The sequence below is a fragment of the Pavona decussata genome, unplaced genomic scaffold (genome assembly GCF_977016875.1).
Source record: "Pavona decussata unplaced genomic scaffold, jaPavDecu1.1 SCAFFOLD_126, whole genome shotgun sequence".
NCBI classification, from domain to species: Eukaryota; Metazoa; Cnidaria; class Anthozoa; order Scleractinia; family Agariciidae; genus Pavona; species Pavona decussata.
In genome coordinates this window covers 139932-158683 of record NW_028145540.1, presented here as the reverse complement: position 1 = coordinate 158683, position 18752 = coordinate 139932, and the positions used below count along the sequence as shown (strand labels likewise).

Genomic DNA, 18752 nt, shown 5'->3' with positions numbered 1-18752 from the left:
ATCTGTGGCCGGTGACGGATCCATCTTCTTCCGTGGAATAAGCGACTCAAAGCATTGTTACTCTCCTCTTTCCTTAGTTGGACGCTAATCCATTGCAGGCAGTAAAGCTGGGGTGGTGGTGGTTGGGGGGGAGGGGGGGGAAGCAATGTTGCCCTCTGGTCTACTCTTGGAACAAGGCCTGTGTGCATGGGAATACTTTGTATTCTCTCATCTGTGTCCTCTCTTGGTACACGACAATATCAAGATCCCCTCTTTTCTTCAATTTCTGCGCATTTTTATTTTTATTTGTCTCGTCTATTCTTTATTTACAATAGAGAAATTGGATTGGTTACATGGTTTAACTGTGGGGTGAAATATATGAAATTCATATGTTTGAGCTGCAGATAAAAAAAAAGAATTAATAAATGAGACACCGTTGCAGTTATGCACGTGAGGTACGAAAACGAAAGAAAACCTGATTTTTTAGGCTTTCTTTTTTCATAGTTTACTTAAACTGCGTCGCAACTGCGTTGGTCTCTAATTAATAGCTAAAATGTGTTTTCTAGTTCGATTAACAGTGAATCACCGATAGGTTACTTTCTGATTGAATTTTTTACGTGGGGCATTCTTTAACCCTATAAGCCCTAACAGTGATCAGCATCAAATTTCTCCCTGTAATATCGTCGGATACTTCAGTTCAACCCATGCGGTCATGAGAATTAAGGATATGATCACCCAAGGTGAATTTTCTTGATATTTTAGTAGCTTCTCCCCAGTACTTTTATAAGAAAAGTATGGGGACAAGATAGGAGAATTTGTCATTTGATATTAGGGGTTAAAGGGTTAATGGTAGTTATCGAGCCATTACTCTTGTACATGTTTAGTTGGAAAATTGTCAAATTCGTTCTAATCGATTACAACAGCTTTAACCGATGTTCTATACATTTGAGTCAGTCTCTTTCATACTGTCACAAATCTTTACGCTAGATTTTGAACACAATGTCTGGAATTTGTCCATCCGCGGTCGTCGTTCCATTGAAGCTGGCCTCGTCCACATCAAATTTAAACCTGACACCTTCAGTAATGACATCTCTCATCCCGTCAGTACCCCCCAGCGTAGCCGGTCCCTTGAGAAGAACCCGTATGATGTATGGCCGATGACTCCTTACGATCACGGGCTCATCAAACAGTATGTCATGTACGCGCTTGCTCACATCAGCGAAGAAGGTTCCTTCATAAGTGCACATGACATCATTATGCGAGTCTAGAAGCTCCACATCCACACTGAAGGACCTCGAGCTTTCTTCTACGTTGCTGATCCCGTAAAGTCCCACTCCGAGAACCGTGATTTCGCGATCAACGGTGAACTTAATGCTGTCCACATTTGTTCCCTCGCACAGCCAATCCCGTCCATAGCTGGGGAAACGAGTGCACCGGTACATTCTATGGGCCCCAGGGCGAGAATGGGTCAGAAAGCTCTTCACTTTGGATTCGTCTTTGGACCCGAAATATAAAAATATGTTGATTGTTTCCTCCGAGGTGAGAATTCCTGACTGGGCTGCGTCGTCTGAGAACTCTTTGAGGGTCATGACAGGGAACCGAATAAAATAAAGCGCGCTTGAGAGCACGCTCCGTTTGTTCTCTGGTGTTGGTGGAAGAATTTTCCGATTGCACTCTGCCTCGGCCCAGCGCTTCACGGCTTTGAAGAGCTCTGCCTCGAGCACGGTAAGTGTGTCACGTGTCAGTACAGCTAGTAATGTCTCGTGATCGATTTCAGTAAAGGACTCTGAAGACAGAACCCTGGCCGTTTCTCTGTCAATGATCTCCCAGCACTTTTCTTCTAGTTTGGGCTCGCAAAAGTAGCGTGCTTGAGCGAGTAACGTGAATGCATTTTGATAATCAATGTTCTCCTCTAAGAAATCCACGCATTTCTTCGCCAAAAATGGGAGGATGTATTTCTTTGCCAAGTAAAGGATCTCAAAAACGTTCCCCGGATCAATTTTCGCTTCATCGTAGTATATATACCTCAAGAGTTCCAAGAAGCTGCTTGCCTCGCAGTCGCCGATTTTTATTTCGTTTCCCTGCTCGGCCATTCTCCCGTAAAACATGGCGTAAAACACAGGGCTGCTGATTGCCATAGCGTATTTATGGGCAGGGATCCTCAATTTCTCCGACTTGCCTACAACAAAATGCACATCGCTCATCAGTTCATTATTGAACATATATCGACTTCGCTCTCTGATATTTCTCTTTTCTGTTTGCCATGTGTCCTCCTCGTGTTGACTCGAATGTGTATATCCCGCCATATTTCCCTCCAATACAGGCAGATATCTGTTTGTATCAAGACTTGCTCCACCTGTTTATATTTGGAAAGCCACCAGTATTTATCCAAACCAGTCAAGTTCCTTTCAACCAATCAGAGCGAAAAACGGGGGAGTCAGGCCCACTGCATTTAAATTTAAAATAAAAACAAGTTACAACTGTTTTAGCAGGTCCCCGTATTGTGCGCAACGTAGCCAGAACAAAATTGTCATGAAAGGGAGAAACGAGGCTCAAGTAAACGACATGTGGAAACAGCGTGTCAACCTCGTGCTTAACGCGAAGGCGCATCGATCACACAGCAACGGAAAGAGGAAAACTATTGAAAAAAAAAAAAAAGGTTGGCTTGAGTGAACGTCAAAATAAAAAAAACCTGACAAGGTTAAAAGAAACTGTCGTTGCGAGGTTAATGCACATCAAATTACACTTTAAGTACGTATAAAAAAAAAAACGCTTTGTGTTCCATATGAAGACGACGAACTCAAACATCTCCTTGAAGAGTTCTTGTTGTATGAAGTTGAGCATGCGCAATGTAATCCTCTACAAATTTCAATTGCGTTTAAGCTACTGTATTAGATACTGAATTGTATTTACTTCGTTTTCACTAAGGTTTTAATTGAGTGTAGCTCTTTCTAGCTCTCGATTCATTTTTCCACGCAATTTTTAACCACTCAGGGAGGAAACGAGAATTTTCACACGATCTGAAACTGGATTTGATGATTAAAATTAGCTTAAGTAACAGCTGTAAAGATGACACAATTATTTTTCACTTTAATACTCAGGTGCAGAAGTTGTCACTTAATACTTTTGGGTCTTGCTTCCTGTTTTCCGTGCCAAAGATATATTTAACTCTGGTCCTAGAGGTTTTTTTCTTTTTCTCAAACAGAATTGAGCCCCGAGGCGGCGGTAACAAACCCTTTTCGCCGCTTCACGGCTCAATTTTGTTTGAAGAAAAGAAGAAAACCTCTAGCCTGAGTAAACCACACTGTTTTTAGAAACGAAGAAACGATGTGGTTTGCAAAAAGTAAAACAAATCGGCACTGATGCGATGGACGACAACAAAGAGGCTTTGGTATTGAATTAATTAATCTCCGTTATTAAATAAGAGTTTTTCTGAAACCTTCACCATTTTGCTAGCCACGTTTCAACAAAGAATTAAGCTCATAAAATCGAATAGTATTTGTTTCGTGAAAGTGAAATTTTAATCACGTTTTGTGAAGCTGTTTGTTGGAGTCCTTAACTTATGGTTAATGCAAGCTTCGCCCTCAACATTTTCCCTTATAAGGCTCTGTATACGGCAAGAACGTTTGTGTGCGAATATAATTAAACCCCCAAAACATGTCAGACAATCAAACATTTTCATCGTATTAATTGGACAAGTTCACCTTTACTGTCAAAAACTTCGCGAAACATAGAAATTATGTCACAAATATTGTCATCTATATCCCTTAATTACGGGGCCATATCGCATACTCGCTGGTGTTTTGATCACAGTGTCGCGAGATGCAAATCAACAAACTGAAACCACATTTCATTTGCATAATTTTGATTTTGACAGAAACGTCTGATACTAATGAATTATTTGAATAGGTTTTTTTATTTTCCTTATTTTTCTAATGCCTTTGTATGTAAACTTCCTTTATACTAAAGCTTATTATTCGTTCTCTAAAGACCGAGCAACTGAAAGTATAGAAATCCCGTGATTTTTACTGATGGAGGATCAGATAGGCTTCCAGTAGAGACCCACGGCGCTAAATTATTTAACGCGGTTTAAAATTGTGAACAAGAGTACGGCTCAGTGCCGAATATTCTAGCTTCTATCAGTGATATAGTGTTCCATTTCACTCGGCAATCAACGTAAAAAACGACTATAACTTATGAATAATCTTAGCTACCACTTGCTAAAAACTAAAAAACTAGAGAGACTTCCCTTGTCAATTTGCACATGCGGGTCTTCCATTTTCACAAGTACATTCTAAGTGTGAACTGTTTCTGGCTTGAGACCTCCTAACATGACAACCATTCGAGAATCGCGTCCGCAAAACGAATTCAGTAATTTCTAAAGCTTGCCATAAAACGAAAAGAAATTAATTTTTAGAAATTAGACTGGAACTCGAAAGACAAAATTAAAATATTCCGAGAAAACAACCCACTTGCAATGATAGATGATACGTTTATTTGCGTGACTGAATAGGGCCCACTGAATTTCCCATTTTCTTCATCCATCCCAATTTTATGTCTTTTTTCACTGGTTCAGTGAAAGTGTCTCTAAAAGCCCGCTGTTTAGTCGCTTCTTTCAGATATTTCAACACAGCTTCATAATCTTGGGGAATTGTAAATTCCTTCAGTTCGCCAGCTTCCTTCACATGCATTAGTTTGGGGAGCAGGTTGCAGTCTGGCTGCCTCAATTCGTCCCCGTCAAGGTAAGCACCGTGACTCCCTTTCAAAAACTCGTTGAGTCTTCCCAGCTCCTTGTTCAAGGCGCCGCGAAGTTTGGCATCGTTTTCGGCAACGCTGTTTCGCATAAACAACGCGAATTTCGAATACAAATCTCGACCGGCCAGGTCTGCTTGCGAGCTCGAGCTTTGCAAATTCGGTTCCGGGAAAGTTTCCTCCAGATATTTTTCGATGGCGTCGGAATCTTCCATCGGTTCTAGGTCGCCGTGGACAAGAACGGGGAGCTTTAACCTTCCTTGCGACCTTCGCACGAATTCGTCCCACTTTTTCGGGTCTTTTTTATTGAGATCCACGAATTCTTGATGAAACTGCACTCCCTTCAGGTGTAATATCATCACGATTCGTTGACTGGAAGGGCAGTCACCCAGTTCTCTGTGAACTTTGAAATGGTCGTTGGAGCCCTACATACAAAAAGTAACGCTTTAGAAAATAAAGCCGGTTTTTCACCTTGCATAAATGTCCAATTCTCATGGCAAGAAAATATAAACGTAAAATGATAGAAACTTACCTTTACAAAAAGAGTCACATCCATTTTTACACTTTCTCCGAGTCTTTATGAAGATAAAGTCAAAAGCTAGACGGAAGACCCAAATCTTTTGAGCTGTAATTACTATACAGCTAAAACCCTATTGCCAACCCAGTAATAAACAAAAAGAAAGCCGTTTCCAAGTCCCCCGCGGTCAGCAACAAAGAGCGCGAAACTTCTCGATGTCGAGTCCATAGTGGATCTCAGGCCACCCTCGGCCAAATACAATCCACCTTACAGAAAAAGATGGCGTCTTTTACCCTTAATACAGGGACAAATTTCACTTACAACTTCCGATTACTAGTTCGGGTGCTCTACCACTGAGCTACAGGAGACTCGTTGGAGCTACTTCATATGATAAACATCCTGTATATTGCTACGATTTATGTCAATGAGTGGTTGCTCAAAGAACGGATAACTCTATCCAGTGAATAAATCTCTATCCAGCAGATGAAATGTACTCCAACTAATACATTTTATACGATGGATAGCAACTTATCCGCTGGATAAAGTTATCAGCTTTTTGAACAACTGGGATTGGTGAACAAATGCTAGCAAAGATTTTAATTTTATGAAGAATATTGACAAACAAACTTGTCGCAAAACTTTTTCAGTCCAAAACAATTCTTTTATAACAGCTCACCTTTCCATTTCCCTAACGGGGAGAACTTTTTGTCATTTCTTTGTATTATGAAATATCCTTTCGACAGTTTCGTTCAAGCCAAATTTTTAATTTACAGAGTAATCTACAGGGGAATTAATAGTCGCATATAGAGCCTGATGCGAAGGTGGCTGCCCAAAATGCTCTGGCAAAAATGTAAATCAAAATACCAATGTTGCTGTGGCAGTTTGTAAAGTTGCACGCAAGTGAACATCCGATTTAAACTGTAAGAATTGTTTTTAAAATGTTATTCTGAAAGATCAGATGCTAAGCAGCCACCTCATTCGCAGGAACCTCTCTCTTAATCCCTGGAGAGGAAGTGAAAAGACGCTGGGAATGAGGTTGGCGTAGTAGCTGATTTGACACTTGCATCTTATTATTTACAGCTAATATGGTGAACAATTGCAGAGTCCAAAGTGTGCACCTTTATCTTCGCGTTTATTACAAAACAAATTGTTTAATTCATTCTAGCAAATCTCATTTACACAAACTTTTTAGCTATTATGCCTGAAGCAGTTCACGTATTTTATAGTAAAATACTGTGTATTATTATGTCTACATCTACTGATTACAGACAAGAAGACGCTATTAAATACAACACCATCTTGCTTTGAGAAACGGGGAAGAAACGAACAGAGACCTTTACAAGTACAAATAAACGACAGTTTCCAGAAAGAAAAATATATTCTGGAGGAATATCTAACATTTCTTCTCCGAAGCAAAAGGTATCTATTGTATAGGCCTTCGATATTCTCGGTGTTTAACATTAACAGAACACGTCCATTTTACGTCGCAGCTACTTCTACCATACTCAGTAAGCAAATGATATGCAACTTTTAAAACATCGAAGCACTCAAAAATGCCCAAAGTTTAAATCATTTCCAGTGCACTCAACAAAATTACTTGATATTGATTGGTTAAGAGTATGAGAATTTAATGTACGTTTCAAACCTGGGGTCGGTATATAACCTTAGCAACAACATTAAGCGCTATGGCTAAGAAAAAATAAAGGCAGATCTTAGATGTAGACAGAGCTGTCGTACAAATGTCTGTCAAACTTGTGACATTGGAAATTTGCACAACCATCTCCTAACAGCCAAATCTTCAATTTTTTAAGCGAATCATTGATATTACTTAATATATTTTTTTTCTATCTGTTATTTATCTCTTGTTTACATTTGTTGTTTACGATATCTAACGTGCGCTTACTGACCACTCATTGCAAGATTGAAATGTTTTTGGCAGCTTTGAAAATCAACAATTATAATTCATGAGCCTGGAAACTCTAGCTCAGTAATTAATAGCACTTAATTTCAATTAAACATTGAAGATAATAACCCAACTAACACGAGTGCAATTTGTGAATATTTATGGTGCTCGTGGCACAAGACTTGTGTAATCTCAAAAGATCACAACATGTAACACCTACCATATTTCACAAATTACACTTAGGTTCTCTTATCCTGCATCAAGTGATTATATAAATGTAAATATATGAAACATATATTTTGATTTTATTTGATAAAGTGATTAAAACTACATTTGATTACTGTGTGCATCAATGCCCACTGGTTCATGCCACAGGGTCTTAACTTAGTCCATCCACTCTTCGTCGTCATCCTCAAACTCAGATCCACTTTCACCACTTTCACTATCTGAAATGTTAAAACATTATCAAGCAATAAAAAAAAATCGAATGACACAAGCAGAAAATTCAGTGAGCAGTTTAATTGAAGGTCTGAGAGCATAACCGACTTATGTCGAATTTTAGCGCGTCTTTCGATTTCACACGGATTTGTCCGAATTTTGGCTCTCCCTGGTTTGGAAAACATTTCGCGGTTTTACAATCGTGGACAAAACTCCTTGAGAAAACCAAACACGAACAGAACAAAAACCACTTGCTTTCTTCTCCCTCCCACGCCCTCCCCCTAAGCAATGACAACCGAACACAGACAGCCAAAAAACCACTCACTTACTGTTTCTCCCTTCATAATTCTACCACAGTTACTTCTCCCTTCCCCCCCTCCCCCTTATGCAATGTTGATGTGGAAAGCGATGCTTGCCAGGAAACTGTTTGTGACCCAAAAGACAACATTGAGTCAGGGGAAGGGGGAGGGGGATTTGGTAGTTTGCTTGTCTACAAGTTAACGCGCTTGGAAGGCAAATTTTTTTATAGGTTTTGTCCACGTCAGACTCGTTTTCCAAATTATCGGTAGGCTAAAAGTTTCCACTGTCCACGAGCCGTGTTTAGTCGCACCAGTTGTTGTTGCTATAAGTAACGTTTGAGGTAACTTTTAAGTAACTTTTGCAGGTTGTAACAAGCCCAAAATAGATCGAGGCAGTCGGGATAAACAACTTGCGTATCGTACTGGCTAGTTGGTTTCGCTTTTGTTTGGTGAAGTTTGTAAACGCACGACATCTATGGATCTTTTGAAAAGTTATGAAATTGACGAATGTAGTTCACAGGAACTGGTGGAAATGTTGTCCAAAGAATCCCTCCTTGGTAGTGATGACTGTGCCGTGGCGAATTTTTCAATTCGATTATCAAATCCCGCGGGAGCATCAGAGACAAATCCCGCCATGTCCAAGGTGTTTTGCAAGCCTTAGTTGTGGTTTGCCAGGCTTGAAATTCGGTATGTAACGATTAACTTGACAATTTCAAGGCAATGATTCAATAAAAGTACGATTAACATAGATTTTCAACGGTTAACACCGACTGCTTGTGAAAAGAATAGATAGTCTTTACCTTTTAATAGAACTGCCGTTGATCGTTGTTAATCGTTGAAATGGCTACATGTCTTCCTATTCATCGTGTAGAATGCTAGTATTTTGCGTTATCAAGAGTGATATGTCGACAAACGGGACAAAGCTGGATTTTACGCCAGGAAATAGACACATTTTCTCTTGGAGAATGTAACTGTTTACATTTCGGACATTCCTGTCACGTACGTAGTAGTTTGTAACAGAATCAAATAAAAGCGTGACAGCATTCTTTTCGTTGCTCCCGCGAAAAACACCGCTTTCGTGTGCCGTGTTTCAAAGACAACGAGTGTATATTGAATACAAGTATTTTATCCTCAGTGCATTGTCCTTTTGGTCATCCAGTGTCTATAATGTTAACGATATATCTTTACAAGATAGTAAAATTTCTCACTGGCATTAATACGAAACACAAAGCGGCGTGAAAAAATACTGGACAATGGTTTTCAATCGAATTGCAGATCACATGCAAAAGTTTGGACAAATCCGAGCTACATCGAAAAACGGGTCGAAATTCGACATAGGTTGGTTATGCTCCCAGCCCTTCAATTGGTCAGTGGTGTGTGCATGTATCATCAGCTGCATAATGTAAGTCAACATGAATTGTCCAAGTTTGGCTGTTTAGTTTTTAATAAAAGTTTATAGTGTATAGTCTTATAATCCTTTCAGCTTTAAACTGTATATTTCTTTTTACTTTATTGGTACACTGTGAGTTGTACTTTGCTAGTATATTTTGTTTTATTTTTCAGCACAATGTAACACTGCCCAAACGTTCATCGTCCGTAGTCAACAGATATCCTGCGATATACGTAATTTTGTGTGTTGGGGAGAAAAATGGCAAAATAAAGATCGTCTTAAGCTTTTCTACAATCAAGCTGTCCTTTGGTATCAATGTGTTGAATAATAAAACAATTATCCCGCTCAATCACGCGGAATATCCGCTGAGTATCAGGCGATATTCCACGCGATTTCTGGGATAATTGTTTAATATTTGGGCTTCTATTGATAGCATGTTTTACGAACTCAAAAGGAGACTCCAGACTAGAAACAAGTATGCTTACTATAGCCAGAAATACGATAAATTATATACTCCAATAATATTGATGTAACACGTACCTGACGACTGGGTGTCTTTCTTGATATTCTCCAATGCCAATTGAAGAGCGCCCAAGATACCCCCACCGTCACCCCCAGAGGGAGGTTTGGGCCTTGCATCAACTGTATCTGACACCTATCAAGGAGTATGCAGAACTCTGTAAGCTCATAATCAGAATGCATTGTACAGTGTAACCTTAAAACAAAAATTATTGGCCATTTAAACTTATATTTTATTTAGTAACATTGGAGCTTCTGTAATAACAAATCCCTCTTTTTTGTAAAAAGGTTCCAACAAAGATCAGAGCTGTCCAGTGTAAGCAGTAAATGTAAATGATCAAATGACTTATTATTATTGTAGGCCATAGAAAATATTGAATGATTTCAGTTGTGAAGTGACTTAGAAATACATTTGACTACAAAACCTTATGTTACAACTTTTTGATGACCTATCGTTCTTTTCCATATTTATAGATTTAAATATATGCATTTTTTGACTTGATAGTGAAGTTAAGCTACATGTACATGTAGCATTGAAACGTTTTTTTAGCCATTCTTTAAATTTCAAAATGATTTTAAGGAATGTTTTATTGCAAATTTTTATAGTCAAATGATTTTAAGTTGTAAACAATTTTTATGCATGATGTGAGAAGCATGCTACACAAGTTGAATGCCTTGATGTTGTCTCTCCCTCTGTTATGCGAAGCTGATGCAAGACGGGTTCCTGGAGGTGTCATATGATGAAAGTTAAATATTTAGTGCACATACCCGCTTGAGCTGTACTCCAGTCCTAATGTCACTCAATAGCCCACTCCTGCCATCAGAGCTGCTACTCTTCCTTTCACTGGGTGTCACCTTTTTCAGCGCAGTCCCCTGATGGATCTGACTCAGCAGATCACCACGGCCACCACCCATACCACTAGAGATGGGAGGAGGTGGAGGGGGACCACCACCTCCCATGGGTGGAGGAGGTGGGGGTACTCCACCCATTGGGGGAGGAGGGGGTGGAGCAGGTGGTGGAGGAGCTCCCATTGGGGGAGGAGGGGGTGCTCTAGACATGGGTGGGGGAGGAGGCAATCCTCCTCGGGAGGGAGGAGGGGGTGGAGGCCCACCACGAGATGGGGGTGGTGGTGGGGGAGCTGCTCCTATCCTGCTTGGGGGTGGTGGTGGAGCACCTCGTGAGGGGGGAGGGGGTGGTGGGGGACCTCTAGACTGACCTCTTGAAGGAGGTGGAGGTGCTGAAAGACGATTTCACAAAATTAATTGTCACTCAAACCTTCAATGTTTAAAACTTCAAGAGTTATTTGTTATCCAGTAAAAACAGGTCAAGCATTTCTCTCTTCAATCAACTAGTAGCTACACTACTCAGTTTAACTCCTCAGCACTTTGTATAAGGAGTCAGTATATAATGTCGCACACTTGACCTAATAATAAGGCTTGATCACTAAATTGTTCTTCCATTGATAACTTCAACCTTCTAAAGAATTTGTTTGAAAAAAAATCCAGAAAGCAATAAACTACATAAAAAAAAACCAGAATGACAACCATTGTTGATGCAATGTCATGTGGAGTTTCAAAGGTTAACATCCTTTAAAAAGAAACATCAACCAATCTTTTTTGACTGCAGAGAGAGAAAAAAAATTATGTGCTAAAAAGGAGGATAGCAGTTGTCTTAAAGCAAGACAACATATTTTTACATGCAATTTTCTTGTTCACAAGTCTGTATCACTGAACAAACACAATAAGTTATAATAATTGAAGCAGCCTAATCATTGAAATGACTAGAATTAAGCAGCTCAGCAGAAGCTGGCTAAAGGACAACAATTTAAATTTTGGGAAACAACAGCTTTTAAAAACAGACAAATTCAATAAAACATTTGCAATGAGTACAGTTTGTTTATAGTCCAATGAAATGGAAAGACCCCTGAACGTTTCTCTGGGTCTGAAATTAAGTTTTCAAATAAGTTGAATGGGACACTGTCTTCTCAGATCTACATACAGTAGACATGTATCTCAGATAAAATCTAGACAAATTATTAGAAACTGCCTATGGCTGGATTGTAGGTGAAAATACATGTATTATAAAATATGTAAGCCACTGTCAGCCAATTTTCCATTCTAATTGAATTTTTGAAGCCATGGGTTTGTTGAGGCCTCCGACTATGTTTGAGTTAAATTCTTGTTTGCAATGATGAAACGAAACCTCTGAATCTACTGTTTTCACTTTCTGACATTTTTGATGCACCTTTTCTCTTCTCTCTTCCTTGGACACAACTTATTGCTAGAGTAATATTACTCCCTCCAATTTGAGGACCACTTTGATTTCTTTCAAGTGTCACCTTCATTGAACTAAACTTGACTTTAGGAAATCATTCTTTGGAAGGCTAGTCACCCGCCATAACTGTACAGTTATCAGTGGATTGACATACTCGAAGAGAGGCAGTTGGGTTATTCTGTATTTTAATAACCTTTTCGCCTTATTTATATCTGTTCTTAAATGACTGACTCTTCCTTTTGATTGCATGTTCAACTGCAAAAACATCCATTCTTGGTAGTGACTGAATGGCTTTCAAGTGTATTTCCACAATTTCTAATTACTAATTAATGAATGCCAGACCAATGCAGTTATGCATGCAATTTTGATTCAAATATACATGAACAACATTTTCATAAATACTTTCACTTCAACATTTCACTGCACAATGAAGCATGTAACTTACCCATATCCCTAGACGGAGGAGGCGGGGCAGCTTTCCTTTCCATCTCTATTTCCCTGGTAACATTCTCAATCCCACCCCTCTTTTCCACAAAGTCATAAATAAATTCCATGGTCTCTTTGGTCTGCTTCTCTTCTTCTGATACACCAATCAGTTCAAACAGTTTCTTCCAGTTGCCATCCATTTGCACATTGTCAATCTGAAACAAAGGAAAATTGATATTAAGGTTTGCCAAGGAGGCTGGTAGTTAGTGTGCCAGACTTGTAATGCTTCAGTTACTAATATGCATAGTAATGGCTCATTCCAAGCACGTAGTTTTGACAGCAGACAGTCATTCATATGCAATGAAACTTCTCCAAAAACAACTAGCACTCCCTGAAAATATCCCCCGCCCCGCCAGTGCCCCAAAAGCCCTCAGAACAATTACAGTCAAACCTTCCGTAAACGACTACCCAAAATGTCACAATTTAGTGGTTGCAGTTTGTTGCACCTAAGGCCTGTTCCAAACGTCATGCTACCGCTGTACTGAACTAAAGTCAAGAATTTAATTTGACTTAAACATGGCAGTAGCATGACATTTGAAACCATTTAGTTCCGCAGGCTGGATTAAGTTCAGCACGACTATTTAGCATAGCAGCAGCATAGCAGGCACTGTCGTGCTGAATGGCAGTAGTGCGACTTGATTTCAAATGGCATGCTATTGCTGTGCCGAACTAAATTCATAAATTATTTTAATGTATTTTGGGTCAATTTGCTTATTCTACGCATTTCTATATTTTAGAATTTGGCACGACTGAATTAAATTCGATGTTTGGAACCACTGCCGTGCTACTGCCATGCCACTGCCGGGTCAAATTGATTTAAGTTTGGCACCGCAGTAGCACAATGTTTGGAGCAGGCCTAAGAAGAGAACTTTTGTCAAACCATTCTTCCAAAACACACTGCACAGGGAACCCCACCCTTGTGCTCAACATCAATAAGTGCATCATGGGAATTGTTCCTTTACTTGATTCACTTACGTCAAAACCGCCTTTAGGGTCCCAGCCAATATGTCCAACATGCCTAAAAAAGAATTCAAAATATCACTGAACAATATAATTACAGTTATTGTAACAGCTGCGCTGAGTTACACTGACATCAGCATTTTGAAAGAAGTACATGTACATGTGGAGTGTCAACTGCTATCAAAAGGTACAATATTTTTGTGAAACTTGAAAATCACATGGGTGAGACCTTCAAAGGCATGGAGGATTTTGGAAAGCTGGGAGGGAAAATGTTGAACTTCAACAGTGAGAGTGGCAGCTGTTTTTCTCTGGAAAAATTTTGATATTTTCCTTCTCTTTGCAAATCAGTCAATGTAACATTCAATGCACAATGTGCATGGATAGTGGGATTGGAAGATGGTGGTGCTCTCCAAACTGCTCTATCCCTGCTCACCCATACACTGCCAGCAGCCACGGCTGTATTAATGAAACCACTGGTTTATGAAAAACAGAAATAAATAAAGAGTGAATGGATTGCCAGGAATTTCATTAAGATTTTGAACAGGTAGGTAAGAGTTTAGTGAACCTGGCAAGAGAGTAAGCTTGGATATGTTATTTTACAGAGAAAGTTGGTTGAGACATTAAAGGCAACTGGGCAAAGTTGTGTTCAAGAGAGTCAATTTGCCAGTCCTTAATGAAACCTCTCAGTTGCAAGTCAAAGGCAACAAAAGTTCAATTTTCGCAGATGATGTTGACATTAACTGAACTGTTCAAGGCTGTTACCTAAGAAAAATTTCACAGAGCCCTGAACGTCAATATCCTTTAGGTTAGCTGCCCAATATGTAAAGTGCTAGGAGCTGCTACAAAAAATTTAAGAGCACAGAACATTTTTTTGGATGCCCCAGGCTACCGGGCTCTTGTTAAGCAGCAGCCTTGCTGTTGTTCAGTAGCTGCAACATCAGTCACAGCTGACAGAAGCAGTTCTAAGTACTTACATTGTACACAAATTAGAGAAGAGAATTAACAACATTTTTTTCCTTCACCTACAGTTAATAGTACCAAAGGATGATAGGGAGGGAGGAGAGGGTAGACAGTGGTGGCCAGAGAAAAGTACTGATAATTTATTACTGTAGGTTTCACAGGCACTTTGACTTACTGGAAGTTCTCAGGTTTGCCAATGTCATCTTTAGTGATTCTCCGCTTACCACCCTTCTTGTTGTTGCTTGAACTTGACTTGCTTTCCTTCCGTTCCTTGCTTTTTCTCCTCTGCATACTGCCATCCACAGCTGAAAGACTGGTTTGGGATGGAGAATGACTCATATTGCTAACGTTATCTGTAAAAGCCACATCAAGCCCATTATTAGAGTACATGAAAGATTCAAGGTTGTATAGAAAATGTTAGTAGTGCCTGATAATTTAGCTCAGTAAAGTACGAGACTGCTCAGCAGGGGACCGTGGGTTCAAACATGGGGTCAGACCGCAAACCAAGGTTTTTAAACAAGTACTGGTAAGATCAAGCTGGCTGTGCTTAACACCCTGCCTCAGATCAGATGATTGCATCATGGTGCAGTGATGTTTAGCAATTTAATTCAGGATTCAACACTGATCTATTGCAAAAAAGTTCTGACACTTTAGAAGTTCAAAATAAGAAGGGGGGCACAGTCCCCTGTGTTTGTGTCTTTCCACTTCTCCTCATTCATTCGCTGCATGTTAAGGGTGGGGTGGGTAACAGACCGAAAGTCGCAGCCAGAGGCATCTGTTTTATGTTGATGTCCAAATTGACAGCAGATACAATATAAAAGTGGACACATATTCTATTGGCTAATGTACGCTACTCGTAACTACAAAGCCCAAAAGTGATACGACTTCTCACCATTGTTCTGTAGAGATGCTCTCTTGTTAATGTCCACGTTGCCTCCTACGGCTGGAGGGGGAGGTGGCCGTTTGGATCTGGAGGCATTTTCTTTTGATCTCCTATCTGCAAAACAGTAAAGTTCAAAGAATCAACACACTTCCCGTGTCACAATACATTCATGACATAACACATGTAACTCCTTTGCAGAAAGAAATTAGCAAAGGAACTGATTCATGTGGTCATAACAAAGATTGCATTGAAAACTGTTATTGAAATATTAAAAAAATTATTAGTAATTATAATGATAATTAACATTTCCGTACACTTCAAGTGTTGATTTCTCTTACAGGGCAAAGCTAACAAGAAATACATGACTCGCAAAACCTTGCAAAGCTAGGGCTGGGTGGACAGTTAATTCGAGGTGATGTTGTTTTTAGTCTTTGCTCTGTGGTTTCCTGATGTCTCCTTCTTCTTCACTGCTCACGCTGAGTTTCGTTGTTTAATTTCCCTTGGCGAATCTGTCTTGTCCCTTGTGCATTCTCCTGTGGTTCATTTGCACCACAATTTGCTCGTGTTTCACCAATAGTAAACATTTTTCACTGCTTGATAAATAAACACACGTTGAGCCCTCAATGAAAAAACATGAGTTGTGTCAGTCTGACGCCAGCCTGTCTTACAACCTGTTGCCCTTGCCTCACAAGGAATAAATAAACAAACAGATAAATTATCAAACAAATAATTAACAAAATTAGGCCTTACCATGGCGCCTCTGTTCCTTTGCATTTAACTTGCCATTAATCTCATTTACAAAGTTCTGGGCCTCCTCAGTGCTTGCAAAATTAAGACCAGCATTGCAAGTCTAAAATTACAGAACAAATTACAGTTAATTATCATAATGGTGAAAAAGGGCTGTGTGACATCCCTTTTAAAACAATTCATCAGTATATGGATGTCCTGTAGCAAGAAACTAGCCACCTTTTCTGACTGTACTGTGGGCGTTATGTTCAAGTTCAGAGGGTTGGTTTTCGGGGACAAGCACTACCGGAAATGATTGATAGATGAATTCTAAAATAAGAAATGATCAGGGAACTTAAAATTAGCTAAATACATGTCACCGTAAAAGAACACGCTTTGTATATTTGTAAATTTCTAGCATTCGACTGCCTGATTTCTGCTTTCTGCTTGCAAGAGCCAATGGCTCAACACAGAGTAAAATAAAGTCAACTTACATCGCCTGCAAAAGTGTGAAAGTATGGCCGAGGGGTACTGTACTTGAATTGGTTGTACAGCTCTTGTTCAAACTCCAATGACCTGGTCTAAACATAACATTAAAAAAGGGTGCAGTGAATCAAAACAGCAAATGCAACATTAAATGCTCAAATAGTTCGTAATGTAATACATGCTAGCAGGGATTGCGTCAGGCTCAACTTACCACAAGGCTGTACATTCGAAGGAAGTAGGAACGTTTGGTACTGTCTTTTACGAAACAAATAACTCCTGTTAACTTCTTCTTCCATCTGTTTCTAGATTCCGGCGGAGCAATGTATAGCTGAGCTACTGATGTCGCTAGAGTCTGAAAATCACATTTGAATAAGTACGGTTATGTACAAAAAAAAGCTCAAGTTTTAGCAAATCAAACATGGAACCACACTACAACCTTTATGAACTTACCGTACACTTGCGACCAATCATACTAAATATTTCTTCATTTTCGTGCTGCTTGAGGCATGAAGACGGCTTGTTGACGCTGTCAGGTTTTGGAGCTGACATGATTTCTTTTTTGCCAAGGATTTTATCATTTACGTAAGTTGAATTAAATTACTGCATTTCTCGTTCAATGGAGGAATCGAACGGTTCCTCAGTCGCGGATGACGTCACTGCTACGCCCAATTCGAAGGCCATAAAGAGACTGGGCTCCAGTGATCACATATCCAGGGCCGAGGTTTTCTGCTCGTTCGTTAAAATTATTTTTAAATTCTAATGTTGAGGTATTCCTGGAGGCTAAATCGAATCTTTCGGATCATGACCTTTTTTTTAACATATGCTAGATTACTTAAAATGGGACCTGGACGCCAAATTCGCAAGAGAAGTTTGGTTTCTAAAGTGTCTTTTCGCGGGGAAAACACGGATTGCCTACTGCGAAAATCCTTGTCATCTTCGTGTATAATTCACCAAAGAGTGTGATGTTGACAGATCTATCAATAGTGCTCTCTTTTACGTGAAAGACAAGACCGTTCTGGATCTCTGGATCTGCCAGTAGTGGTGTATTAAAAGAGAAGTCAACGTCAAAACTGAGGGTAAAAAATCGTTTTGAAAAATCTTTATTGTTGTGTAATTAAACTCGAACCAAAGTTCTTGCTAATCCAGGATTAGCTAAACCGGGCCTTAAACAACTGGGCCCAGACAATTGTGTAGTAACCCGGCAGGCTGTGATTCGTCAAAGGTCGCCCAAATTCCATAAAAAAGGCCTCTAATTCTGACATGGCGTCCCCCAAATCCATACAAAACCTCTATTTCTTCCGATTTCCGAAAGCCTTTCACATGGTTGTAATCTAACGACAGAACCTCACTCACGGCTCAGACTTGGTAAACGGACTAACTTTGATGTGGGCAGAGCCGGTAACACTTGAAGCAAAAACCGCACAAAGAAAATGCTGCAGGTATACGCAGGATCTGTAGAAGATCTAATCAGCCAAAAATATAAATGACTCAAATTTCTGCAAGGCTGATCGGACTGCGTAGAAAACTTAACACGACAGCGACATGATAGAAACCAAACCCGGCGAGAATCAACAGAATGCGGCAACCATGAGAGGCAGCTGTTTCGAGCTGGTTGGCTCTCGTCAGCACGGTGTAGCACAGCAATTACTAGAACACCAACGCGAGTCGAGTGTTCTACCAAATGGATGTGGTAGCCGATTTCGGATGGGCCCAAATTCAGAAATTCGTCCACGTCATAGCACTTGACTACAAGCAATGAACAAAAGAAAATGAAGAAAAAGAAAATACAGTCAACTCTCTCAAAGCGACCACTTCTCGTAAGCGACCACCTCCCGTAAGCGACCACTTCGTAAACAACCGTTTTGTTTCTCAGTTAAATACTGTTTCAAGAGCTCTCTCGTAAGCGACCACCACTCAAATTTCTAAGGGACCGCGACCACTTTTTAGGCCAGAAATTTGACATATTCTTTTGTTTTCAGTTTCCGGTAAGCGACCATGCAACATATTCGCGTATTATCTGAGGAAATAATTACTCAGAAGTAAAAAATGTTCAATTTTTACTGACGCTACCCCAGACTACTGACAGTTTACAGACAGAAAAGATTACTATAATTAGATCTGTAGGTAAATGGGAATTGTTACAGTGATCTGATCCAAAATGTTACACAAAGTTTCGTCA

At 39.8% G+C, this 18752-nt stretch overlaps 2 protein-coding genes and 1 pseudogene across 2 annotated transcripts; all 3 read right to left on the bottom strand.

Annotated features, from left to right (window-relative positions):
* Nucleotides 1-827: 827 nt before the first annotated feature.
* On the bottom strand, nt 828-2395 carry LOC146469212 (BTB/POZ domain-containing protein 6 pseudogene; annotated as a pseudogene).
* Nucleotides 2396-3882: 1487 nt separating this feature from the next.
* Nucleotides 3883-5409, bottom strand: LOC146469211 (chloride intracellular channel protein 5-like). Its single transcript, XM_085123584.1, has 2 exons — nt 5264-5409; nt 3883-5156 (listed from the first exon to the last, which is right to left on the bottom strand). Exons 1-2 carry the CDS (start codon nt 5285-5287, stop codon nt 4473-4475), a joined length of 708 nt encoding a protein of 235 aa, XP_084979710.1. The 5' UTR covers nt 5288-5409; the 3' UTR covers nt 3883-4472.
* A 954-nt stretch (nt 5410-6363) lies between these two features.
* On the bottom strand, nt 6364-17202 carry LOC146469210 (actin nucleation-promoting factor WAS-like). Its single transcript, XM_085123591.1, has 11 exons — nt 17024-17202; nt 16785-16925; nt 16582-16668; nt 16112-16211; nt 15371-15475; nt 14654-14831; nt 13534-13576; nt 12518-12713; nt 10566-11035; nt 9819-9933; nt 6364-7597 (listed from the first exon to the last, which is right to left on the bottom strand). The coding sequence occupies exons 1-11, from the start codon at nt 17120-17122 to the stop codon at nt 7536-7538; spliced, it is 1596 nt and encodes a 531-aa protein (XP_084979717.1). The 5' UTR covers nt 17123-17202; the 3' UTR covers nt 6364-7535.
* Nucleotides 17203-18752: the final 1550 nt, after the last annotated feature.

Coding starts and splice junctions, on each gene's coding strand:
- LOC146469211 (XM_085123584.1), bottom strand. CDS start 5,287: ATGGATGTGACTCTTTTTGTAAAG. Junction 5,157..5,263: donor ATGTGACTCTTTTTGTAAAG/GTAAGTTTCTAT, acceptor TTTTGTATGTAG/GGCTCCAACGACCATTTCAA.
- LOC146469210 (XM_085123591.1), bottom strand. CDS start 17,122: ATGTCAGCTCCAAAACCTGACAGCGTCAACAAGCCGTCTTCATGCCTC. Junction 16,212..16,581: donor TTCACACTTTTGCAGGCGAT/GTAAGTTGACTT, acceptor CTGTAATTTTAG/ACTTGCAATGCTGGTCTTAA. Junction 9,934..10,565: donor CTGGAGTACAGCTCAAGCGG/GTATGTGCACTA, acceptor ACTCCTTGATAG/GTGTCAGATACAGTTGATGC.